Source organism: Trametes versicolor, assembly GCF_000271585.1.
Source record: "Trametes versicolor FP-101664 SS1 unplaced genomic scaffold TRAVEscaffold_3, whole genome shotgun sequence".
NCBI classification, from domain to species: Eukaryota; Fungi; Basidiomycota; class Agaricomycetes; order Polyporales; family Polyporaceae; genus Trametes; species Trametes versicolor.
In genome coordinates, this window is record NW_007360323.1 from 1,945,924 (window position 1) to 1,970,581 (window position 24,658).

The following is a 24,658-nucleotide window of genomic DNA, read 5'->3' on the forward strand; positions in this document are numbered from 1 at the left end:
CCCCGCTCTCTCCTGCGGCCTCCTTGCCGACCACGTCTCCCCCGTCTCCTCTTTTCTTCTCTCTGTTGTCCTCGCTGTCGGTGTTGCTTGGCTTGTCTCTCTTCACCCGCGTTTCTGCTTCCTAGGAGCCTGCTGGACGGTCCCGCCTTCCTCGTGGCCGCCGCTCATGTCCGGAACGAGGCTGCCCACAGTTCGCCTCCCCGCGCTCGTTGCAGGCCAAGGTGTGGATGAGGATGGCGCAGAGGCTGTTGTAGTGGAGCTCTCCTCGTCAAACAGGTTTGGCATCGCATGGCCCGCTGAACCTCCCCCGCACATGTCTGCGCCCTCGGAACGCCCCGCTACGGTGCCGCTCAGCTCTTCAGAGGGCGAGACGGACATCTCGGAGGAGGAGCCCAACGACACGGAGAAGAAGCCTGCGCGAACGGAGGAGAGCGACGATTCGGAGTTCATCACTCCGACAAACCACTTGAACTCTGACCGGGATCCGATGGAGCAGGCTGGCGAGACCCCTGCTGTCCCGAGGATCTCGAGGGCGCTATCCATGCCGCTTCCATCGCAGCTAGGTCCGTTCCAGCATCCACGACGACTCGCATATACAAGTCCCAGAGGCGCGTCGTTCGTGACCGAGCCAGCGCGAGAACCAGCTCACCTCGAGGAGCTCTCGCTGGAACTCGCTGACTCTGTTCAGATGGTCATCCAGACTCTGCTTCAGCTCTCTCCTCCCCAAGTGCTCGATCCTGCGAAGGAGCAGTTCTCCGCGTGTTCGCTGTCCATCCCCACGCCTTCGGTGTCCGCTATGTTCACCTCCATGAAGAACCTAAACTACATGTCGGCCAACATGTCCACTTTCAGCGTAGACCCGTCTGCATCTGCGCAGATGGCCAGCATCGGGCGGCCTAAAAACGAAAGTGGCTCGGCCACCTATGTCGACTTCGATGTCGCGGAGATGCTGCAGAGCGTTGGAGACGCGCTCAGCGGGGTCGCGGCACAGGCGGGCGTGGACTTGGTTCTGTTCCACGACGACCTTGGCATGCGACATATCGCTGTGAAGGGAGACGAAAGCGGCCTATCCTATACCCTTTCCCATGTAAGCACAGAACTCGCGCCGTGCGTGCTGAACAAGTGCTCAGATCATCATGGTGCTAGGTTCTTCGCCAAATCATCAGCGTCGCGAATCACGGCGACAGCATAGAGGTTGGCCTTTATATCGACAGTGTCAAGGGTCCTCTTCGTTCCCCCTCTCCAGGCTTGTCACCGAGGTCAAATTCACCATCTTCCGACTTCGAAACGGGACCTCTACGCTGCAGCTTCCACATTGCGCATCGATTCGGCATGGCCGATGCTCCTTCCCCCATGGTCGATTCAGGCACACTAGATCCCAAAGACGCGCACGTCCCCCCTTCGCGCAATCAGCCTTCCTTCAAGTCGCTCATCCTCCGTCGTCTCCTGCAACACGTTGACGCACAACTGGATGACGTCCCCACCAAGGGATCTTTTGTAGGGCGCTGCTGTGTGCTTGCCACGACGCTTGATCGAGGGTCCCCTTCAGTGGTCGATCCTGCCGTTCACCTCTCACCCGAAGAGGCTTCCTATATAGGCTACCCCGCCGACATGCGCATATCCCATGAGCCCACCTTGGAGCAGTTGACACAGTTCGCTGAATCGCTGAAAGGTCGGAAGGTTACGCTGATCGCTCATTCCAAAGGGTCTTTCGCCCAGCATCTAACAAGCTATCTCACCGCTTGGGGCATGGATGTCAGCCACGTCTCTACGGAGTCAGACGCAGATGGTCTTTCAGAAGCTGGAGAGGCGAGTCCGGACCACAAGCCGAGTGCTACACGGGAGGGAGTCCCTTCAACAATCCCGGAGGCCACTACTGCACCGACGTCTCCTACACCTGGCTCACCTCCGACGGCCGACCCTTTTATCTTGATCGACGACGACGTTCCAGCGCTTCGTACACGCTTGCAGAAGCTGCGCACTGAACAGGCTTATCCCCTCAACTTGCACACACGTAAACGACCGTCGCTTGCATCAAACCACAGGCCACGATCGTCTCCTCAAGTCACTCGCGTCATAGGCTTGTCTTCTCAGACGACGCAGCTCGCCCCTCAGGTCGTCATCGTTCACTTCACGTCCCTAGCCAACTTCAAGCTGGTCAAGGATGCCGTCCAGTCGATGATGGTGCCCGGCAACTCCTGGACGCGGTTACCAGAGGTCATCGTTGTCCCCAAGCCCGCGGGTCCCCGTCGCATACTGACGGCGTTACACACGGCTGTGACCAAGCCCGTGGTGGACCCCTTCTTCGCACCCATTGCGACGTCCCCGGTCAGCCCGAGTTTCCATCCTATGTCCCCGCTTTTCTCTATGCCTTCCGCGCAACGTTCCCCGGGCGGCCGATCGACTGGGAGCCTCCGGACAGGTTCCGATCGTTCGACAAGGTCTCCAAAGGATGTCCTGGAAACTGTCAACCTCGCGCCATCGTCGCCTCTCGGCATGTCAGACAATATTGAGTATTTCTCTGACGCGGCGTCCAAGCTCGGCAGCTCTCCTGCCTCGGGTCTAGTCATCCAGAGTCCCGACGGTCAGCCGGCCGGCATCTTCTTCCACCCGAAATCCAAGGGCAAGAGCAACGTCGTCGATCGTCCCCAGGCAGAATCATCGGGCTCAATTTCACGACCCAGGGGCTCTAGCTACCGCCGGTTGTCCGACGCCGAGTCGAGGAGGGGTCTTTCCATCCCTCAAGGCGGCGAATCGCATCGTCGCGGGACACGTCTTCCCCCGACGCCGGAGGCGCCGCCACAAGAGCCTGTCTATGAAGTCGGGACACCTAACGCGGCCGTCAAGGGCAAGCCTCGTGCCTCGTCGATCAGCGAGGCCGTCTCACTCGAAGCCCAGCCTGCGGCAACGACATCCGCCGAGCAAGCGCCCTCTCCAACAGCGCCCAAGCTGTCTAGGAGGACAAGCCAAGATCCGCGACACAGTCCCCCACTCTCGCCGCAGACTCGGACACCTGGCGCCTCCACCACGCGTCGGCCGTCCAAGCGACCGACGGCGGAGTCTTCTGCGTCCGCGCCCGCAGCCATTCCGAAGAAAGGCACGCGGGGCTCGGAAAACAATATCGTGCCTCCTATAAGCGTTCTCATCGTCGACGGTACGTTCGCTCGCTGCTTCTTTCTACGCACGTCGTTTACACTCTGTTCCCAGATAATCCTATCAACCAAACCATTCTGTCTACGTTCATGAAGAAGAAAAAGATCAAGTACGACGTCGCGAAGAATGGCGAGGAAGCGGTCCAGAAGTGGCGGTCGGGCGGCTTCCATCTCATCTTGGTGGGTGTCAAACATGCTCGAGACGTCCCTCGAGCTAACGATTGCGGGAGCAGATGGACATCCAAATGCCAGTCATGGACGGTATACAGGCCACGAAGGAGATCCGGCGGTTTGAGAAAAACAACGGCGTGGGAGGCTTCCCGTCTACGCCCCAATCCGAGGGTCAGCAGACACCATCGGAGGCGTCGACTTCGGATACACGGTCATCGTCGACGCCATCGTACAGATCCTCGGTTATCATCGTCGCCTTGACCGCGTCTTCGCTGCAGAGCGATCGTGTAGCGGCGCTCGCAGCTGGGTGCAACGACTTCCTGACCAAGCCGGTGTCGCTTCATTGGTTGAACAACAAGATCATCGAATGGGGTTCGATCAAGGCGCTACAGATGTGGGCAGACATCCGGCCGGAAGTGGTAAGGAGCATCACCACAGGGCAGGCAGCTCAGGCCCGGACAGTAGCCAGCCGGCTGCACGTACCGGAGGGGCGCTCGACCCCTCTTGCCCCGCGGAGTCGCTCGCCGTCGCAAGCACGCAAGTCTCCCCTGGACGCTGCGAAGGCTGCGGCCGAGTCTTTGTCGCGGGCCGACCGTGGTTCTGCGACGCCGGTGAGCGATAACTCACCGAGGGTGTCGCCCCCGGCGACGAATGGACACACCGAGTCAGGCCCGATCCTTGCTGGTAAGAATAGTGCGGAGCTTGAGGCATTTGCGCTGGAGATAACGTTGCCATTTACAGTGTCTGCTACTGCACCCGACGCACAAAGTGAAGCGCTTCCCGAGGCCCGCCCCGTGGTCCACGATGCCCGTACGTAGCCAGCGTGTCATACCCACGGGTCGTTATTGACCCGTCACATCCAGCACGAGTCGTGGACTACGCTTCCGCGGCCCAGCAACCCTCGAGCTCGGCATTGTCAGATGATCGGGGGTCGGGCGCGGTGCCCGAGCCAGCAGCATCCTCGACGAGCAGCCCTGCTGCAGATCCCGACGATCGACCCGCCCCGACAGACGACACTCCATCCACTGCTGGCGGCGCAAACGAGCCTGGCCATGCAAACGACCCAGCCCCACCGCCAGAGCCGCAATGACGGTACGGGGCGACCTTTGGGCTGTTTGCATGGTTTGCACTCCCATTTGTGATACCTTTCTTGCCAAAGGTCGCCGGGTTCCTGCGCAAATTCTTCTGACATTGCCTTCCTTTTCATACTTCTTATTTGGTGTCGAACTGTCGTCTCACGGGGTACTCTGTCGTCTTTTCGTGTCCGTCTCCTCCCTCGGGCGTTTTCTCTTGGGTTAACGTGTGTCGATCTGGGTTCTGTGCGCCGTACCGTACGTGCTCCGCTGGTGCTATACGTGTGTTCCAGTCCGCAATTTTCGTATACCTCGCATCCTCCGCTTCCTTAGTGTATTGAGCAACAACATTCACGATCTTGCTACGCATGCCATCTCTCCCGCCCCCCTTCCCCCGCCTCCCATTAACGAAACCCCATGCCGTTTCCCGCTCGACCGCCCCTGGCGACGCATTCCGCCTGTGGCGGTGTTGTCGAGCTCCACCTCCCCTCCCATCTCCCCCCATGGTCATCCCGTTGTGATGATATGCTGTATCATACGAGGCCGCTTACATAGCATATTCACGTCTACTAGACACATATATCGATACACGAAGATATATCCGTATCCGTACCTGTTATTGCCGAATACACCTGGCGTTGCACGGCCGTTGGAGCTCCTCGATGTCCGGACATCGAGGAACCTGATTGACAGGAAACAGGGATCAGCAAGCGCGGAAGAAGCGCAGGTGGGATCTCCGCGGCGTTAGGCTGTATGAAGGCATGCATTTGTCCGGAGCGGGTGGCGAGCCTGGGACTGTGGAGCGCGGTCTAGAGGGAGAGCGGGGTTGGGGAACGACGCGCAGCCTCGCGCTGCACTGGCGGGATTCAGGCGGGACGGATGGGGCACGAAGGGTGCATTTGCGAGATGGCGGGGTAGAGCGATGAGTCAGCGCGCTGACCAGCGGGCGCAATGCTCGCGGGAATCGAGGTGCGAGCCTGGGAGCGCGCGCGCTCGGCCCCCCGGCACGTCGCGTGGCTGGGGATATCACGGCGGGGGAAGCGGCTGTGCTGCGCGGGGTCTCGTGGGTCGCGCAGGACGCGCAGGGCGTCCGGGCTGCCTATCGCGGCGGTCAGCGGTGATGAACGCGGGCGTGAGGACGCGCGAGCTTGGGAGCGCGGGCGCGCAGGAGGGCTTCGAGCAGAAGGAGACGCGAGAATGGGGTGGTGCGGGGACGCGTGCGCGGGAGGGATGTGTGCGATTCTGCGAAGACTGTCGCCGTCCTTCGCGGGATGATGTGCGTGCATCTCGAGGGGGTGGGATGCGCGCGGCTGTGGTCGCTGTCAGAGAGGCTGGCGAACCGCGCGCGTGCGAGGCGCAGTGGGCGCGCCCCGATGTGAAATCAAAGGGTCGGAAGCCGGGGTTGCGAGGCAGACGCACGAGGCGGTGTGCCTAAACAGGAACAAAGCGGGGTATAAGGGGGTGTGCGTAATACGCGATGCGCGCTGCTGGGTGGAATACAGCGCCGCCGGTGTGTCCTCGCGGGAGGTCGCACAGAGTCGACGAAAGGATCGCGGATGGGGTGGATGGGGCTAGGGGGGCGCGCGGACTGGGCGGGTGATCTGCGCAGGTTCAGCAAATGTTCGCGGAGGATGCGGCGAAGCGCCCGGGGTCTGAGTCTGAGTCCGGGTCGGAGATCTAATCTGATCGCACGCCTCGGCCTGATCGCATCCCCATTATCGGCTGCACAATCTGGCGGAGCGTGTCGGACCCGGGGCAAAGGCCCTCTCTCTTCAGCCCGCACGAGGGTCACCTTTCTCGTCCGCTCCTCCACCTCCTCCTCTCTCCGCGTCCGACCCTCGCAAGCCGTCCCGCGCACCCTTGTGTGCCCAGGCGTCCGCCACAGCCATGAACAACATGCACGACGCCAGCGTACACAACAAGCGCACCTCGATCAACGAGCTCCTCAACCCCGTCGGCGCGACCTCCTCCTCCTCTGCGTACGGCCACCAGCAGCTCCCCAGCATCTCCACTGCCCTCCAGTATGTGCCGCCACCGCATCCCCACCACCACGCCCAGGCCCCGCCGCAGTACCCTCCGCTCCCACAGCAGTCCCAGGTCAATGCCGGCACCCAGTACAGTCTCCGCGCCGCGAGCTGGGACTCCTCAAAAGACGAGCAGGGTCCAAGGCGTATGGAGCCAGAGGCGGCCGCGCCCTGCCGCTATCCGCCCGCCCCCCAGCAGCAACACCCCGCCTATGTCGATAACTACGCGCGACACGCTCGCCCAGGCGGAGAGGCGCCTCCTTACAGCATGGAAGTCCCAACATGGACATCTTCTCACGAAACGCCCAGTGCATCCTACGCACCCCCGATGATGTCGCCTGTCTATTCTGACGAGCGGACAGGTGAGTTTCATCATCAATATCACATAATCCCCGTGTCGCGAACACACGCTTCCCCAGCGGCTTCTGGAGAAGCCCTGCAGAGAAGTGAGTGCAGCGCCGTCGTGTCCATTTGGCTTAATTAAACGAAATACTCCCGACATAGACTATGCTCCTCAGGCGCACCCACAACATCCTCATTACGAGCACGACATTTCCCGTCTGCCGCCACCGCCGCCACAGCATCCGTCATACGTCCCGAATTACATGCCCTATCCATATGCACACCCACACGCACCCCGTAAGTCAATCTCCATCGTCCTCCTCGTGCCATCGCGTCTAACTGGCTTCTGTTCGCTTCGCAGCGCGTGGTGCACCATCGCATCCTATGCACCCACCACCAGCCCACCGTGCCGGTCCCCCCGCGCACCCAGGCTACTACCCCGCCCCCATGAACATGGCGTATGCTGCCATTCCCATCCCTCCTCCGCCGACGCTTCAACAGAAGCGCACGTCGGAATCTGTCGAAGAAGACCAAGGGGGCCCTAAAGCCAAAAAGGCAAGAGGGTCCAAGGCCAAGGCAGCCGACTCAACAGGTTCGTCTCCCGGATCTATCCTCTTAGTTTCCGATATTAATACGCGTATAGCACCCTCTCGACGGGGTACCAAGAAACGGGGTGATTCTTCCCAGATGTCTACCCAGAATGGTGAGTCTGGCCGTCGCTTCGTCTGTGCATGAGGCGACGAGCCGACGCTACCTGGCCCCAGCACAACTAATCTTAAGTACCCACGTGCCCTCCACCAAAGGCAAGGAGAAGGCTTCGAGCTCAAGCGGTAAGTTAGGTTTACGTGTTATCGTCACCATCGCTCATATCGCCGCAGCTCCGGCGTACACCGCCATGAGGGTCGTCACCGAAGACGGTTCGAGCAACCCAGAGGCGTCAGGCCCCCTGCAGCCCGAACTCCAGTTTGCGCGGTGTATGTCCAACCGTTATCGTTCGGAAGAGTTCCCCCGATGTGTGTCGTGCACTCGTCGGTGGGCTGGGGATACTTGCAGGTTCCAGGGTATCCGATTCTTCCTCAAGAACCAGAATCGTGATATCGTCGGCATTAGCTTTGTGGAGAGCCAGAAGCCGGACGCGCCGACCATGAACTTCCCGAACAAGTGGAATATTGACCTTCAGATGGAACATATCCGTCGCGTCAAGGTTTGCAATTACGTCGGGTATGCGCTCATGTTCCTGCTGACGAACATGTTGTAGCGCACGGTAGCGGAGGCACTGCTACCAATTCTGAAGCTGGAACAGTCGCACCTGGGGCTGCCGGAGATCATTCGCCGGCCGCGTGAGAGCGAGGTACGCGCGACTTGTGGTGAGTGATGTACGTTTCTGCAATCTTGGCGTAACTTAACCGTCCCTAGATACTTGCATGACGTCCATCTTCTCGAGTAGCTGGATGTGTCGCTTGTGTGGTCGTGAGGCTTGCGCCGAGTGCTTCGAACAGGTGAAAGAGCTCACTACCGACAGGATCGGTGCGCCCGAGGCCGAGATTGCGGCCCTTCAGGCTCGACGCGAGCGGCACGCACACATTAACCCGTTCTTCCTGTCCTGCACACGACGGAACGAGCACCAGGCGAAAGACTTCTCGCCCATGTCTCGCTTCTGCAAGACTGAGCTTAATGAGGCCATTGACCAGATGGAGGCGCTGCTCAAGTCGCCGAACCTCGACCTGCTCCCTCCAGACAAGGAGTCTCGCGACCCGGGCTTGCATTCCTCTCCCAAGCTGTCTAGAGACGTTCTGCCCCTTGGCGTGGGTTCGAGCGCCACCGCACTTGACGTCGTGAAGTCGCCGGCGACACCTCCGGAGCCTTCTTCCTTCGCGAGCGCCTCGGCATCCTCGGCAGCCTCAACCGATCCGCCACTCCCTGGCCACGACACAGCAGCGTTTGCGGACGCTGACCTCACCGAGGAGAAGTTCCGGCGAGTCTGGGAGAAGGGCTTGCCCGTCGTTGTCACCGGGCTCTCGCACAAATTCCACATCCAATGGACGCCCGAGTACTTCAGCACGAAGTACGGCACGCAGAGCTGTTTGATCCTGGAATGCCAGACCGAGCAGAACAAGCGGGTCACGGTCGGCGACTTCTTCGCGCTGTTTGGCAAGTATGAGGGCCGCCGCGACTGCTGGAAGCTCAAGGTATGCTATCGTCTCGCTTGCGCCGACAATCCACCGCTAATTCTCGCGCGGCACAAATTGCAGGACTGGCCGCCCTCGACAGACTTCAAGACGGCGTTCCCTGAGCTGTACGACGACTTCAGCCGCGCGACGCCGGTTCCCAACTATGTCCGCCGCGACGGTGTGTTGAACATTGCGTCGCACTTCCCAAGCAACACGATCGCCCCTGACCTCGGTAAGTCCGTGGGATCCCCTGCATGGGATGTTCTGATGTTGCTGTGACGACGGCTAATATGGCGGTTTCCAATAGGCCCTAAGATGTACAACGCCATGGCGTCGTTTGAGTCGCAAGGCAGCAAGGGTTCGACGCGGTTGCATATGGACATGGCTGACGCGATCAACATCATGACCTACGCCTCCCTCACGCCCTCCGGTAGACCCGGGTGCGCGGCTTGGGACATCTTCAGGGCAGAGGACACGAGCAAGCTGCGGAAGTTCCTCAAGAAGAAGTTCAAGGGCCAGTACCAGCACGACCCTATCCACTCGCAGCAGTTCTACCTCGACTCGAGCCTCCGGCAGGAGCTGTACAAGGACCATGGTGTGATGAGCCACCGCGTCTACCAGCGTCCAGGTGACGCGGTGTTCATTCCCGCCGGATGTGCGCACCAGGTGAGTCCCAGACGTTATCGCGACATGACGGCGTCGGTTCCGACCATGCTGACCCTTGTTGTGTGTGTGCGACAGGTGTGCAACCTCGCGGACTGCATCAAGGTCGCGTGCGACTTTGTTAGCCCTGAGAACATCGACCGGTGCGAGAACCTCACAAGCGAGTTCCGCGAGCAGAACCAGTCGATGGCGTGGAAGGAGGACGTGCTGCAGCTGCGCACGATGATGTGGTTCTCGTGGCTGTCGTGCGTCCGCCAAGAGAAGGAGATGCTCGAAGGGTAGGCTGCCCATGCGCTGTGTTGTACATTCTGCCGTCGCTTCGCTGCTGCCGGGACGCTTCTATCGCTCTTGCGTGTGCATTTTGCCCCGCCCCCTTCCCTGTTTGTCCGCGCGTTCCCCCTCGCCTTGGATCGATCGAGTCCGTGTCCTCATGCTTCCGCCTTGCTATGTACTGTTCTTGACTAACTGATGTGCTGCGCCGTCGTCATTGCCCCTCCCCTGGTCTTGGTCTCCGAATTACTCCTGCCCCGCTACGATACGATACATCTTTGCAATGCCCTTCCGTGTACCACATACCGCTTGCTCACGCTCCCCGCCCGCGCTCCATGTAATCCCCCTAGTAGGCCGTACGCCTCCCCGACTATCCCCGTGGCACCCCGTCTAGCTAGTCTATACTTGTACATGCACCCTATCGCGACCGCAGTGCGTCAGCCGATGATGTATACAGTATGTATTGGCGTAGTTGTACGTGTAATACACGCACTGTGGTCCTGGGCACGTACGCACCCGAGGGCCTGCTTGCCGTAACGCGCGCTGATGCACGCGTCCGGGGTTGGAGCCCAGCGAGCGGGCGGGCGGCGCGCGACAAAGCCACATATGTCAAGCAGGCTCGCTGCCCCTGTATGGTCGGCGCGCATCACGGCTCGCGCAACCCCTTCCCGCGAACTGAATGCCATCGGCGGCCACAGGAGACGGCCGAGGTTGACGATCGCGGCCCAAGCTACCGGGTTATCAGACGCTGCCGCCGCTGCACGACCGCGGCTGCATATTTGGACTTCAGCGCCGTCTGCGAGGCGCCCGCGCCGGCCGCAGGTGGCGGGACTGCTTTCGGACGCGTTTGGACATTCGCATGTACTCGCACACAACCTGGGCATGCCAGCCGCCTGGATGGGCGGCGGCGTAGGAACGAGGAAGCACGACGCGATCGATGGACAACGGCGGAGTCTAATTTACGGCGTGTACCTGTCCTCCGTGAATACCATGTATGCCTGACTGCCCGCGGCCGCCATCCGACAAATCGTGGGCGAGGACCGAGGACGGACAGGCATGGACGCTCGCGCCGCGCGCCGATCGATGCGGGCGTGGTGGCATGGTGGAGGCGCGCGGAAGTTGGAACGGTGTGCACCACGGGCCTCGAGGCGACGAAGTTCACACTCCGTCCATCTGCGGTCGGGGCAGCCCCGCAGGCAGCAGCAGCCGACAGCGTCGTGCCAGCGTTCTGACGCGCTTGGGCTTGACGTATGAGAGATCATCACTCGCTCGGCACGGACTAGAAGCGTTCTGCGGGAGACCGGGCGGCCTTTGGGCGTCGCAGCGGTGCGTCCGCGTCCGCGCCCGGGCAGCGTCGACGTCGACGGCCGCGCACGAACCTTCCCCGCAGGCTTCGGGACGCGTCTGTGCGCACGCCGCGCGCGGTGGGGCTTCGCACCACTGGGAAGGGACTAATTAACGCGTCACATGGGGCGCGGAAATTGTCCCGCGAGAGCACCGTAGGCACAGGGTCGGGGAGCTCCTTCTGGCCTTCCCCCCCTTCTCTAGCGGCCGTTCCTCGTGTCTGGCGGCATGACGGAGTCGCCCGCGGCCTGGCGACCTCGCGGGATGCGCACGCCCGGGTACACGGACGCCTGTGCCGTGCCCGCCCCGACGCGGAAGGTCTGATGCTTGCGCCGTGGTCCTGGGCCCCCACCTGGCAGCGACCGCATGTGCCGCCGCGCCGCCTGCGGCTTGGCAGGGTTCATTGGAGCCCAAGTTTCGCGAGCATGGCGGGGGCTGGGAATGCAGGCAGGTCGATAGGGATGCTGCAGGTTGACCGGGCGCGGGCGCGCTCTTCGTCCGCGGCGTGCGCCCATGTCCTAGCATCCGTCACCGGCATTGTGTCAGCGAGAAGTGGGACGACGATCGTCCGCTTTTGGGGCCGTGTGTGCGTCGACGTTGCGCGCGAACCCTCTCGCTCGGAGGTCCGCTGCGTGATCATTACGAGACTTCGAGCGGCTAGATATCGGCGCGGAACGCGGGGGCAGCGCTTTGGTTAGATGAACGGCGGCAGAAGAGGTGTGGAGCTCGTACTATATGCGTCTGTTTGACTGCCGTGTTTGACAAAGGGGTTATGTTCGATGCATTATAAGAAGGCTGGAGGAGGGGTTCGAACATTGAGTACGGTGAAAACACGTAAGCCTTCCGTACACCGTGAGAGTGCCTGACAGACAAAGACCTGAGGCGGACTGTGCATCGCATGGAATTCGAGAACTTGACAAGCGAACAAACGCCCACGGACCGCGAGAACATGCTGGGTTAAGGCGCATCTAAGCGGCTTAAAGATCCTGCAACTGGCGCATCTACTTCGTCAACAGTTCGTCTAGCATATGCAGAGGTACGTCACCGTGGTACTTGACGTCCAAAACAGTCGATGGGCCGCAAGACAAACTGGCATCTAGCGTCGAACGACTCCGACGGCATAACGGCGCAAGACGTGATTCCACGGTAAAACCCGCCCCTAAGGCAGGACCCGAGCACTGTTCACGGGGGGTCAGCTGCGACGACGTGTCAGGTATTGATGTCGAGTTACAGGGAACTTACGTGCCTTCTTCTGTCTTCTGCGGCGGATTGCGCGAGTTTCAAACCGCCCGGAATAACGGATAGCAATGGTGGTCCGCGGGGTTTGGGCGACGTTCGGGTCGGACCTCGTCCGTAAGTTCAAGCAATGCATGAATAACCTGCATCTAGAACTCACGACATCGACCGCTACGTCGTGGCGGCCGTCCGACCCGAGGGACACCCAACCATCGTCAAGCTTGCGACGTACAGGCGATGTCCCCCAGCGAGCCTGAGTGATGTCGAGTGGGAGCTGCTGGAGACTGCGCAGACTCATGCATGATTTATACGCACAGAGATAGCACAGGTGCACATTAAAGCTGAATTATGGGAGCAGGATGCGGGGTCGATGGCGTTCCTCTCCAAGTTGCAGTATCCAAGCCTTCAGTTAGAGTAGCAGACGCCCGCTCGGACGCTCGCCGCTGAGTCCGAACTTCTTGCACCGCTTGCCGTTTCCGGCAATATAGACGCCCGTAGGTACTCCTGAACCACTCCTCGATATCGATCTTCCCTCCTACGAGGTACGTCGGACTGCCAGTTTGCCTTACTGGACCCGAGGGCCGCCCCTGTCTCCGCACTCGCCCCACGCGAATGACAACATCCACACATTCAGACAGTTACAGCTTAGTAGCCAATCTGACGTTCCACTTCCACCCAAGTGGGCCTGAGCCTAACTTGGAGTCGCTCGATGATGCGCGGTCCACACAATGGCACTCGGCGAGGATTCAATCAAACATAGCTTCGGAGGCAGATGACGCATGACAAACCATATATTTTAAAGCGGACAAACAAGAAACCAGCTGGATACGCGTACTCAGGGTCGGCTGCCGCAGCAAGGGCCCTCAAGCGCTGTCTATGACCAGCCGCGACGCACCGCCGTCCTTCGTGACGCGCCGCCGAGTGCGCGCGAGCAGATAGCGGCGTCCAAAGCTAGAGAGCTTGACACCCTCGTCGGAGTTCTTGAGGGACGCAGGGAACTTGCCCAATCCGGCGGGGGCGAGGATCACCGCTTCGCCAGTCTGTAAATCTGCGCGTCAGCTGTGCCACTTCGACGCCAGCTCATGCCACCCACCTTGAGGCGGACGACGTGATCGAACGCGTCATAGTCTGTGAAGTCTGCCGATACGTGCTTCACGATGGCTTCCCACCACGCTGGCGAGGAGAACCTGTGCAGAATTGCGACACTACACAGGTCGATGAGGACCGGGGGGAGCGCGGTCGGTTCTACATCTCATCAGGCGCTATTTCGAACTGGAGTGAGCGGAGTAGCTCACCTTGGGTGCTGATGATGACCCTCATTGCGAGGTGCCGCTGTTGTCGTGTCAGCGCCGTCAGCGCTTTCGTGAGCCCGGACATGCCCTTGTTGACGGACAAGTACTGCATGGTATGTAACCGTATTAGATGTTGACCTACTCTATAGCTATCGGCATGGGCAGCGTACCTTATGTGCCTCGTCTACGACGAGAACCTTGCCTGTGTTGACCTGGGCTCGAACGAAAAGGCGCGTCACTATCTCGAAGAGCGCGCACGCGCTGCCTGCGTCCATGAATGGGTCGGAGAGATCCACTATAGTGAGCTGTCCCGCTGCAAACCGGCTCTTGGACTGGTCCTTGTCCGAGTCGACGAAAGTCTTGAGGAGTAGCATTCGTTGTTCGAGGAAGCCGACTTGCGGAGGGCTTAATTCTCTCTTCGCCTCCTCGACCTTTCGCAAAAACGTGGAGTAGGTGAATTTCTCCCCAAGATCGCGCAAGATGGTCTACGAAAATGGCCGGACGTGTCAGTCTTGGGCCTCGGTTTGGAGCATTTATTTAAAGGTACTCACCAGGATCCGCTGAATGTAGAGCGGCGCGTTGTCCGAAGATCCCACCGCCATCATCGACAAGACGGCCTCCGCATCAAGCTCTTTCTCAGAAAACAGAAGAGGTTGCACGGTAACGGCCTTGCCCAGGGGAGCGTACGTCGCACGCATGGTGGACAGAGACGATCGAGAAACGTAGACCTTGATGGCGGGTGGGCGGACGCCGTTGACGTCCGACTGTCCGAGCCAAGCGGCCTCGCAAGGACGCGAGCCCGTGCCGCCCTCACCGAAGTGGAGGACGAGGCCACTGAGTGCTTTGTGGGAGATACCGATCGCTTCGTGTCCAGTGACGAGCATGTTTTCTAGCAGGACGGACACGGTGTGGGATTTGCCAGAGCCCTGTACGCCGCAGACGATGGCGGAGAAGGGGGCATTCTGCGAATGGCCACTGCTCAGCTTCGACCCAACAAGAGACAGGCTAGTAACCAACCGTATTGACGTAGAGACGAGGGTCATGTGGAGCATAGCTCGCACTTCGTTCTCTGCATCACACTGTCAATAGCTAGAACAATTCAGAGCAATGTAGATATTCGCGTACCGTATAGCTGTCAGGCTCCCAAACACGCCGTACTGAGATTGTTTCTGCTGCATGCCAGCTGCGACGTATGCGTCGCGAGCCAACAGCGGCGCGGTGATGATTTCGTGTTCGCCTGCGACGTCATCTAGGGATGAGTCCAGGTTGAGGAGAGTCAACTCCTGAAGAGGAACAAGTCAGGTAACCAAGTAAGGACTGATACAGTTCGGAAGGACGTACCAAAGGAGCCTCCACGCAGGACTGAATATCCCAATGAGACAGGTTACCACGGACCCAAACATGCAACGCCCGGAAAAGACTTACAGAGGCACATGTGTCTGACGACCCGGTACCAGTAGACGATGGCGAGATTGCTCGCATCTCCTGGCTGGTCTTCGGTACTTCGTCCTGCCGCAGGTATTCAGCGCTGAAGGATGCGAGAACGGCATCCCCTCGTACCTGCATTTCGTCCGGTCTAGTTTGGGTAGTGTAGTTGGGACGCGTTTGCGTAGTGCTCACGGTTGGCGGGAGTGGCGCGAAGAAAAACAGGAGAGCAAGGAGTGGGGGATATGGAAAGCGGGTCTACGAGTCCGCTCGTCTTTAAGAACCGCACCGGGTCAAAGCGTAGCAGCGAGGCGTGCTGCGGTGACCCTGCAGGCCCGAGAGGCGTGCTGCAAAAACGCCATGAACGGCCCCTTTACGGGACAAAGCATAAATGACCGTTGACCCCGAACGCGCTCAGCGCGCGGCGGACAGTCGTCGTAGCAGGGTCGACGACGCGACGCTGAGAGCAGCACAGTGGTACTGCCGATCGGACGGCGCATCGTCTTCTTGCGGAAATGCTATCAATCCGGTTGCGCCGCTCAGGGCGAACGCTGCTCGAAACGGCCCGCTCGTTTCCCTTCACGTCGACGACGCACACACTGAAGGTGGGGGCATGAGAAGCCGTTCGGACACGAGGTAACGATCACTTACCGCAGCAACCGAAAAATGTAATGCGGTAGAGGAAGAGGGCCCCTGCGGTTCCTGCGGTGCACATTAGGTAGATGAACGGCCATACTTCACCTGGTGGCGCTGTTTCCGATACTGGTCCACGCGCGCGGGCGCGGGGTCCGAGGGCACAACCTGAATTATAGTAGCGATGTAACGTAGAGCAGTCTAAGTAGATTGTATCGTAGGCGCTCCCGAGTAGCCATAGGACGTGTCGAGGCGGCATATATTGCATACTGTGGACGGCATATTTACGGAGGGTGTATGTGAGTCGTGGATGGTGCCATTTGTAGGATATCGACGACCCGACTAGTTGAGCGCCATTCGCGAAGCGCCACCGTCCAGGGTGACGCGCTTTCGCGTTTTGATTATGAGGTACCTCCGCCCGATATGGGAGACCTTCGGCTTCCCTGGGAGGAGCGTGCCCGTTGCGGTCTTCCGTACCGTAGGGAAGAGCCCTAAGCCGCTCGGACATAGAACGAGAGCCTGTCCTGTCTAGGTTGTGCGGATCGCAGCGTTAGTATGTTTTTTGCTTTACAAATGATGAGGATCTATATCACCTTCAGTTTGACGACTTGGTTGAAGCCCTGCTCATTCGAGACATCCACGCACACACGCTTGGCCACCGCGTCCCACCAGGCGGGAGAAGAGAAGCGGTGAAAAATCGCGATGCTACACAGGTCTATTAAGACAGTGGGCACGGCAGTGGGTTCTGGAACACGTGGTGGAAATGGTCGAATCGATGGCTAAATATGGCACGAATACGGTGCTTACCTTGGGTACTGATCACCACACGCATAGAGAGATGGCGCTGCTGCCGGATAAGCGAGGTCAGACCCTTGGTCAGGCCGGAGTTTCCGTTATTCGCAGAAAGGTACTAGACATGCGGTCAGCTCGTGCAGCGCCCAAGGTTGAGCGAATGAAAGTCACCTTATGCGCCTCGTCGACGACTAGGACTTTTCCTGTGTCCAGGTCTGCTCGAACAAATAGCCGCGTGACAATCTCGAACAATGAGCATGCACTGGCGGGATCGATGAACGGGTCCGACAGGTCGATGATAGTCAACCGTCCGGCCTTGAACAGGGAGCCTTTCCGGCTTTTCGCAGCATCAACAAAGGAGGCCAGCAGGGCCAGACGTTGATCGAGCGCCCCCTTTTGGTGAGGATTCATGAGCTCTTGGGCGTCCCTAACCCGATCCAAGAAGGCGGTATAGGTGAAGTTTTCACCAAGCTCGCGCAATATGGACTGGGCTGGGAGTAAACAAAACCATGCCACGATTTAGGAGTATTTGAAAGCGACGAACCAAAACAGATTGCATGTAGAGCGGTGCCGAGTCGGAAGAGCCGACCGCCATCATCGACAGAATTGCTTGCGCATCCAACTCTGAATGCGAAAACGTCAGAGGGCGGACGATGACATGCTCCCCGAGAGGTGCATAGACTTTCTTCATGGTCGATAGAGCAGATTTGGAGACGTATACTCTTACAGAGGGTGGATCGAAGTCGTCGTCAGCTTTGGCGCATCCGAGCCAAGCTGCTTCGCAAGGTAGAGTGCCTTGACCGCCTTCGCTGAAGTGCAGAACCAGTCCAGAGAGGGGGTTCTCGCACAGGCCGATCGGGGAGTACCCGGGTATCATCATGGACTCAAGCAACACGGATACCGTGTGCGATTTCCCCGAACCCTGGACGCCGCAGACCAGGGCAGAGAATGGAGCGTTCTACATTTCCACACGATGAGATCGGGGAGCAAGTGATAAGGGGGTCACTTACAGTGTTCACATAAATGCGAGAATCTTGAGGAGTCTGATTGCTAGACTGTGGTGCGGGGCTGGACGGCATTATGAGGACGTGCAGCACAAATTCATATTCATATATCTTACTTGACTGAAAGAACGCGGCCCAACACGCCATATTGAGAAGGCCCTTCCGCTATTCCAGAGGCCAAGTACGCATCGCGTGTGAACACAGGTGCCGTGATTGCTTCATGCTTTTCTAAAGAATCTCTGATTTTACAATCATCGAACAGCAGAGCAAGTTCCTGGGCAAACGAGGGCATGAATTCACTCGCTAAGTGCCACTGAGGGGGATGGCGTACCTCGTCAGAAGAATCCGAAGCATCGCTATTCTGAGTCTGTCAATGTTAAACATCATCCTAGACCTAGTTGTCAAATATATCTCACGCTGCTACTTGAGGAGCTACTACTTGAGGACGGTGTCGATGTCGCCGCCGCGGGCCTGCTCGTCACCGGTCTCGTGGTAGTCGTACCCCGCGCAATTGCGGTTGGTTTCGTGATTCCAGATAGCCGCTTAGCAGCTGTAGTTTCTGTCCTTTTTTTGTTCATGGTATGTCTCCGATACGGGATTAGAAGAGGTCGAGGTGAGAAGGAAAAGGCGAGGGATGCTGGGCGGCGACTCGGACGTCTGCATGCTACGGGCGCTTGATTTGAGTCGCGTCGCGTCTTTATGATCACCTGACCGCTTCTCTTCCTTTCCCGGACCCTACTGCAGCGTGTGCTCCCACCCTTTCTCATCTCTACTCAACACCATGTCTCTCTTCGAAGTTCCAGGATGGAGCGTAGGTGCTGCGCCTGTTGCCCCGCAAAGCAAGAAGCGCAAGCGCCCCTCTAAAAAGGAGAAGGAGGTCGACGAGGTCGACGAAGCTCAGATGATCAAGGCGGCACAGAAAAACATCGAGAAGCTCATGCAGTCGCTTGGAACTACCTCAGATGCGCTGGACGTTGAAGATGACCCAAAACCGAGCAAGAAGAAGCGCACGGGGAAAGAGAGGAAGGAGACAGAGGCAGCGGCGGAGCCAGAGAGGGGGCGGGGACCAGAGCGCGACGGGAAGAAGATCAGAGAACAGAAGGCAGAGAGCAAGAGCAAGCAGGTTACGAAGGGGTCCAAGGCAGACGCGTCGGCGGGAGTACCTGAGGAGAAGGCAGCACCGACGCAGAAGAAGCAGAAAGCGAAGCAAAAAGACAAGCAGAAGGCCAAGCACGCCGACCCCACTGCAGTCAACCCAGCAGCGGGTTCGTCCGCAGAAGTTCCCAACCATCCCGTGTCTCCAAAATCTCGTGACTCTGAGCAGCCCAAGCCGAAGAAGTCGAGCAAGTCCAGTAATGCCGAGAAGCCGCAGGGCCTCACGCCGCTGCAGGCAACCATGAAGAAAAGTCTGGACGGTGCTCGGTTCCGGTATGTGTCTAGTCAAATGCTGAGATATATTACTCATTTATGCTGCGCAGGTTGATCAACGAAACACTGTACAAGTCGGATAGCACAAAGGCACACGAACTTATGCGCTCAGATCCCGCTGTTTTCGCCGATGTATGTCACCTCTTGGCTACTGCTCTTCCGCCGTTGATCCAGTCCCGGTTGTGTAGTACCACACCGGCTTCCGCCACCAGGTGGAATCATGGCCCACGAACCCAGTGTCGCACTACATCTCGACGCTTTCTTCGTATCCGAAAAAGACGGTCATTGCAGATCTTGGGTGTGGCGACGCTGCCCTCGCACGCGCTCTACTTCCGAAGGGGTTTACAGTTTTGTCGTTCGACCTGGTTTCGGATAGCGCATATGTGATCGAGGCGGACACATGCGACCGCGTTCCCTTACCTGGGTCCGAAGGACCACCCGAGGAGTCCGCAGACGACGCTAGCGACGAACAAGTTGGCGAAGGCCAAGTGGTGGACGTCGTTGTCTGTGCCCTCAGTCTCATGGGGACGAACTGGCCTGGCTGCATCCGCGAGGCCTGGCGGATACTGAAAGCTGGGTATGTTTCGTACTGCCTCCTTAGAACGTGTTCTCTCTGACATATCTGCCGCATAGCGGTGAGCTCAAGGTCGCTGAGGTCGCTAGTCGGTTCTCCAGCGTGGACGAGTTCACATCCTTCGTCTGCTCATTTGGGTTCACGCTCAAGTCCAAGGTGGGTCGTGCCCTTGTATGTAATCAATATTCCGCCCTGACACACATCTGCCAGGACGACCGGAACACGCACTTCACGCTTTTTGAGTTCGAGAAGGCATCCCGTAAGCTGAAGAGCGAGAAAGAGTGGAAGAAGCTGATGGCACGTGGGGCCATCCTCAAACCTTGTGAATACAAGCGGCGGTAGGGGGCTACACTCGGTATGTTCGCCGGCCTTCCCTGCAACCGCCTGCTGAACAAACTCGGCAGTACCCTACATAGAGTTATGCGCAATGTTGAGCCCGTGATGGTGCTTCTATCTAGCGTCGTGGTAGCGTGTCCAATCTCCGCTTGATGCGCAAGGCGTTTACCTATCGAAAACTCAGCATGACGACACCTGCTGTACATGGCCTGGCGTTCAGCAATTATATTGCCAGCGTGCCATTCACGTACGCGTTTACGTGAACTGACAAGCTCGTGTGTCGGGGTTCTCACTTGTGGCCTTTTTGAGCCCCCCAACCCGTGCATGCCCCCTTTGCATTCGCCCACCATGGACAGGCCAATGTACCAACCCAGCCCGTTGAGCGTAGTCCCACCCCCCAACCAGTCGGTTTACATTTGTCTCCTACAACACCAAAGTCGTAACTGACTAATTACGCAGGGCTCAAGCCGCGCTTTCTGCGCAGCTCGCCATACTCAACGCCCAGGCGCTCGAGATAAGCCGTGCCTTCAACGCGCTGTCGTTACCTGCGAAACTTCCCCCGGAAATTCTCTCAGAGATCTTCCTCACGCATGCCGTTCGCGTCCAACAGGCCCATCTCGACAGTATCCTGAGTGATCGCGACTTCGCGGCCAAGGTCCGGTCGTACTACAAATGGATCTACGTCGCGCACGTATGCCGTCACTGGCGGGAGGTCGCACTCTCCTGCGCGGAATTCAAGGCGTTCGCCGTGTTCGAGTCGTGGACGGTGCCGGATTACAAGCTTTTCGACTCAGACCTGAAACTCTGGGGGCCATATCCGCTCACGGTCGTGTACCACCAAAACGACTGGTTCACTCCCCGCTGCCCACGATGCCGCGACCCCCGGCACGTCTCTTCGATCGCACTCGACCGTATGCGAGGACTCCTAGCCCGGCGCATCAAGCACCTCGCCATCATCATCGAGAGCGACTTCGGCACGCTTGACTTGTGGAAAAGACTGGCCAGGCGCCCGGCTGAGTCGCTGGAGACGCTGCGTATTGGACTCCGCGGAGAGGCGTGGACCTACCACACGGCGGATCGCGCGTCAATGCTCACTATCCCCGACGAGCTGTTCGCGTCTAGCACCCCTCGGCTGCGGTCGCTCTCGACATCCTACGTGAGCTTCAGCTGGACGAACACGCTGCTCTGTCCCTCTCTTCAGCACCTCGAGGTCACGGCCCATCCAGGGTATAGCCCTAGCACAGATTTTGCAGAGTTCATATCTGCGCTGACGACTCTTCCCCTTCTCGAGTCGCTCGTCCTTGACTCCCTGCCGGACATGGGACCATCCATAGACGCTGTTGCTCACCTCCCACGTCTCCGTCTCCTACAAGTTACCTCGGTGATGGATCGCGTCACGTTTCTACTGTCGCATCTGCGCCTTCCTCCGTCTACGTCGGTCTCCATGACCCTTGACATTCACCAAGTGAACACGCCCACCGCATTCGGCACGTTCGCACAAGAGGTGTCGAAGCTCTTCAAGGAAACGCCACCCCACACCATGTCGTGGTCGATCCCCGATACCGGATACGCTGGCGAATTTCCGCAAATAAGTGACCAGGGCTCACGTCTCAAGACGTGGGGCAAGACTGTCGCCGCCCCCCAGGACCTGTGGGTCCAGAACCCGGATATAGCCCCACGTCTATCGCTCAAGCTGCGAGGCACGAAGGACGTCATCCGTTTGTTACACCACGTTCCGCTCACCCGTCTCGAGGCGCTGCACGTCATCGGCCCGATGCCCTCGAGCGAACACTGGACGCAACATTTCGCGGCAGCATCGGATCTCCGTCTTTTACGGGTCACCGGGCGCGTTGGGTACCAGCTGGGCACCGCCCTCAGTCGGGTAGTCGACCGTGTGGGCGTGGCCATGCCCCGCCTGCGCGCGCTCGAGTTCGCCAACGTGCGGTTCCCGCCACCGCTTGACCCCGACGACTATCAGTACGCCGAAGTGTGCTGCTGCGATGACTGCGAGTATTCTCACAACCGTTGGGGCAAACGAGGCATCGATGTGCGGGACTTGGTCCGCGGGCTCCGGGGCCGTCGGGCGCAGGGGGCGCAGGACGTCGAGCGGATCAGCTTCCTGGGCTGTCGATTTATGAAGATGTCGCACATGCAGCCGTTGCTGAGGGAGAGGTCCACTGTGGTTTTCGATGGAGTCGTGCTGAACGCGGAGGTCTCGGTGGGTCATTGAGTGCGACCGATGCGACCGGGGTTCGTAAATTCCAGATACAGTGTACTAGATGCGTAGATGCGTACGTGATCCCCACTCATTCTCCTGTACACGACAATCCATCTTAGTGCTGTAACATGTACTGGCGCAAGTCGCGTGGGGTGCATATACGCGTCGGATATGAGGTCGCGTGATCGCGAATATGTCGCGCGCTTGAGCTATCGCAGTGCCACTCTCCTGAGTGTCTTACTTCTACTACCACAACCCTCTCTTCCCAGACGAGCTTGCTTGCGGCGATTGCTCTCAGGACACCAATTCTCTACTTCTCATCGTTTTAATCGAACCCAAATTGCGTTAGGTCGCCACCGGACAATGCCCAACGACGAAAGTATCGGGTATGTATACCCCTCGAGAGCCGTAAGCAATCCTTGACTGATCATTTTTACGACGCTGCCGTGGTTGCAGCGCTCTCAAGGAGCGCATAGCGTTCCACGCGAAGAAGACCTCGGAGCTCCAGAGCCTCTACAACACGCATGCCCCTATCGCCAGACTTCCCCCCGAAATCCTTTCCGAGGTGTTCCTGATACAAGCCGCCGTCCTGCGAAGGGACGCGCTCCACGGCTTCTTCCACGACGAAGACGACGTACTCCATCAGTCCCTGTACAAATGGATCAAGGTCTCCCATGTCTGCCGGCACTGGCGCGAGATCGCGCTCAACTGTGCGAACCTCTGGACCTGGGTCGCCTACGACCAGCGCATTCCTATCTCCTACCCCGAGATGCTGCTGGAACGCGCCCGCGAGCTCCCTCTGACCGTCACCTTCATCATCTCGGATACCATGGGCCACTGCGAGGGATGTATAGACCGGGACTGGTTCTACGACAACTTCCACGACCAGACCGCGGAGATCTGCTTTCTGGTTCCGCGCATTCGTGAGCTCCTCGTCCTTATCGACCGTTCCGGTTTCGAAGAGTGCTGGGAAGACATGTTCAGTGCAGAGAGCGACGTCCTCGAGGTACTTCGCATCGAGGCCTTTGGAAAGTCGCGGTACAACCAGCTAGCCATCCCTCCTCGCGGGCCGAACGTCAGCATCACAGAGCCGCTCTTTGTGGTCCCACCTCCCAACCTCCGATCGCTTTCCTTTTCCGGTGTCGGGTGCAGCTGGTCGGAAACGTTGCTGCGGCCGTCCTTGCGGCATCTGGAGTTGACGAACTGCCAAATCCTCGAATCACCAAACGCTGCAGACATGGTCGCTTTCCTCGACGCCCTGCGGCCGCTCTCCAACCTCGAGACTCTTGAACTGGACTGGCCCCTGTTTACCGACATAACCGAGGCGAACTGCAAGCCCGTATCCCTCCCCCGACTGAGATCCATCCATCTAAAGGGCTCCAACGAACGCATAGGGTCCATACTATCCTGCCTCCAACTGCCCCTTACCACCTCCGTCCGCTGTACTGTCCTGGATTCCTTCTTCAACGAACGCGAACGCAAGCCATTCCAAGCGGTACTTGCTCGTCTGTTCGAGAAGATGACGATCAACGTCGTGGGTTGGGGAGCACCTCTCGTCGACCAGACCGGTGGCGACATCACCACAACGTGCCAGATCTGGGCTGTGCAGGGGCGTGGTGTGCGCCAACAAGGGAGTGGCCTATCCTTGGACGCCATAGTAGGAACCACATCCCCAAGACTCGTCCTTCAAACTGGGTTCCGCCCCTCTCTTGACGTCGTCACGCCCGCCGTCCTCCAGGCACTCGACCTCTCGAGCGTCGAGCTGATCCAAGTCGTGGGCTACACGCCCTCCCGGAGCTGGGCGCGCGCGCTGAAGAAAGCGGTGAACGTCCAGAGGCTCAGTATCTCGGGCACGGCCGCCTTCGCCCTCCCGGCAGTGCTCGCCGGGGGAGTTCCCGAGGACCCGGAGGAGGACTGGCAGATCTGCCTCGACAACGATGTTGCGAACGCGGACGAGTGGCACTGGACCGCTTTTGATGAAGACCCGCCACCTGTGGAACATATGGACGTGGAGGAAGCCGACACCGTGGAGGATGATACTGCCCCGCAACCCGACAACGCCATTTCTGGCCCAGGTCCGGCGATCTTCCCCAAGCTGCACTCCCTCGATATCCTGGACGTCGACATTCACCTTCCCCAGAAGCCTCTGGACTTTCTACCCTACGGGGAGTGCACATGCTATCCTCGCGCCTCTCACACGGTCGTCGCGCGATTCAGCTCCGCTGGGGCCAAGTACGGCCTCAGCATCTCCAAGCTGCTCAAGTGCCTGCGCGTTCGTGAGGAACAGCGCGCGTCCCCTATTGTGCACGTAGACTTCGAGGAGTGCTCGTGCGGAGATCTGGGGCTAATCAGGCAGTTGGCTGGTGTAGTACCGGAGGTATTTTGGGATGAGGAGCTAGTGTTGCCTCTCGAACCTGGACCTTAGAATGGACCTCCAATCTACATAGCTTCTGATAGATAGCGTCTTTAATTAGGTTACACTTTCCTATATTTTTCCACATTATATATAC

The 24,658-nt window shown here is 59.0% G+C and overlaps 7 protein-coding genes across 7 annotated transcripts; 5 read left to right on the top strand and 2 right to left on the bottom strand.

Annotated features, from left to right (window-relative positions):
• Positions 1-487: 487 nt before the first annotated feature.
• TRAVEDRAFT_118135 (uncharacterized protein) lies at positions 488-4,141 on the top strand (the record flags this gene model as incomplete). The annotated part of the gene is made up of 4 exons (XM_008037435.1): positions 488-1,087; positions 1,147-3,154; positions 3,208-3,332; positions 3,386-4,141. 4 exons carry the CDS (start codon positions 488-490, stop codon positions 4,139-4,141), a joined length of 3,489 nt encoding a protein of 1,162 aa, XP_008035626.1.
• Positions 4,142-6,283: 2,142 nt separating this feature from the next.
• On the top strand, positions 6,284-9,878 carry TRAVEDRAFT_70056 (Clavaminate synthase-like protein; the record flags this gene model as incomplete). Its single annotated transcript, XM_008037436.1, has 12 exons — positions 6,284-6,782; positions 6,840-6,866; positions 6,925-7,059; positions 7,124-7,354; positions 7,406-7,465; positions 7,527-7,592; positions 7,641-7,966; positions 8,021-8,129; positions 8,179-8,951; positions 9,015-9,165; positions 9,241-9,599; positions 9,675-9,878. The coding sequence occupies 12 exons, from the start codon at positions 6,284-6,286 to the stop codon at positions 9,876-9,878; spliced, it is 2,940 nt and encodes a 979-aa protein (XP_008035627.1).
• A 3,431-nt stretch (positions 9,879-13,309) lies between these two features.
• TRAVEDRAFT_44610 (uncharacterized protein) lies at positions 13,310-15,304 on the bottom strand (the record flags this gene model as incomplete). The annotated part of the gene is made up of 10 exons (XM_008036856.1): positions 13,310-13,486; positions 13,540-13,691; positions 13,742-13,844; positions 13,909-14,223; positions 14,290-14,700; positions 14,756-14,807; positions 14,864-15,021; positions 15,080-15,100; positions 15,164-15,247; positions 15,299-15,304. The coding sequence occupies 10 exons, from the start codon at positions 15,302-15,304 to the stop codon at positions 13,310-13,312; spliced, it is 1,479 nt and encodes a 492-aa protein (XP_008035047.1).
• Positions 15,305-16,138: 834 nt separating this feature from the next.
• TRAVEDRAFT_44611 (uncharacterized protein) lies at positions 16,139-17,667 on the bottom strand (the record flags this gene model as incomplete). The annotated part of the gene is made up of 6 exons (XM_008036857.1): positions 16,139-16,324; positions 16,390-16,541; positions 16,604-16,706; positions 16,760-17,074; positions 17,133-17,546; positions 17,599-17,667. 6 exons carry the CDS (start codon positions 17,665-17,667, stop codon positions 16,139-16,141), a joined length of 1,239 nt encoding a protein of 412 aa, XP_008035048.1.
• Positions 17,668-18,373: 706 nt separating this feature from the next.
• Positions 18,374-20,073, top strand: TRAVEDRAFT_63395 (25S rRNA (adenine645-N1)-methyltransferase; the record flags this gene model as incomplete). The annotated part of the gene is made up of 6 exons (XM_008037437.1): positions 18,374-19,020; positions 19,071-19,152; positions 19,209-19,597; positions 19,654-19,750; positions 19,805-19,949; positions 19,999-20,073. 5 exons carry the CDS (start codon positions 18,374-18,376, stop codon positions 19,934-19,936), a joined length of 1,347 nt encoding a protein of 448 aa, XP_008035628.1. The 3' UTR covers positions 19,937-19,949; positions 19,999-20,073.
• Positions 20,074-20,278: 205 nt separating this feature from the next.
• Positions 20,279-22,160, top strand: TRAVEDRAFT_44613 (uncharacterized protein; the record flags this gene model as incomplete). Its single annotated transcript, XM_008036858.1, has 2 exons — positions 20,279-20,334; positions 20,390-22,160. 2 exons carry the CDS (start codon positions 20,279-20,281, stop codon positions 22,158-22,160), a joined length of 1,827 nt encoding a protein of 608 aa, XP_008035049.1.
• Positions 22,161-22,511: 351 nt separating this feature from the next.
• TRAVEDRAFT_44614 (uncharacterized protein) lies at positions 22,512-24,573 on the top strand (the record flags this gene model as incomplete). The annotated part of the gene is made up of 2 exons (XM_008036859.1): positions 22,512-22,534; positions 22,605-24,573. 2 exons carry the CDS (start codon positions 22,512-22,514, stop codon positions 24,571-24,573), a joined length of 1,992 nt encoding a protein of 663 aa, XP_008035050.1.
• Between the last annotated feature and the right edge of the window lie 85 nt (positions 24,574-24,658).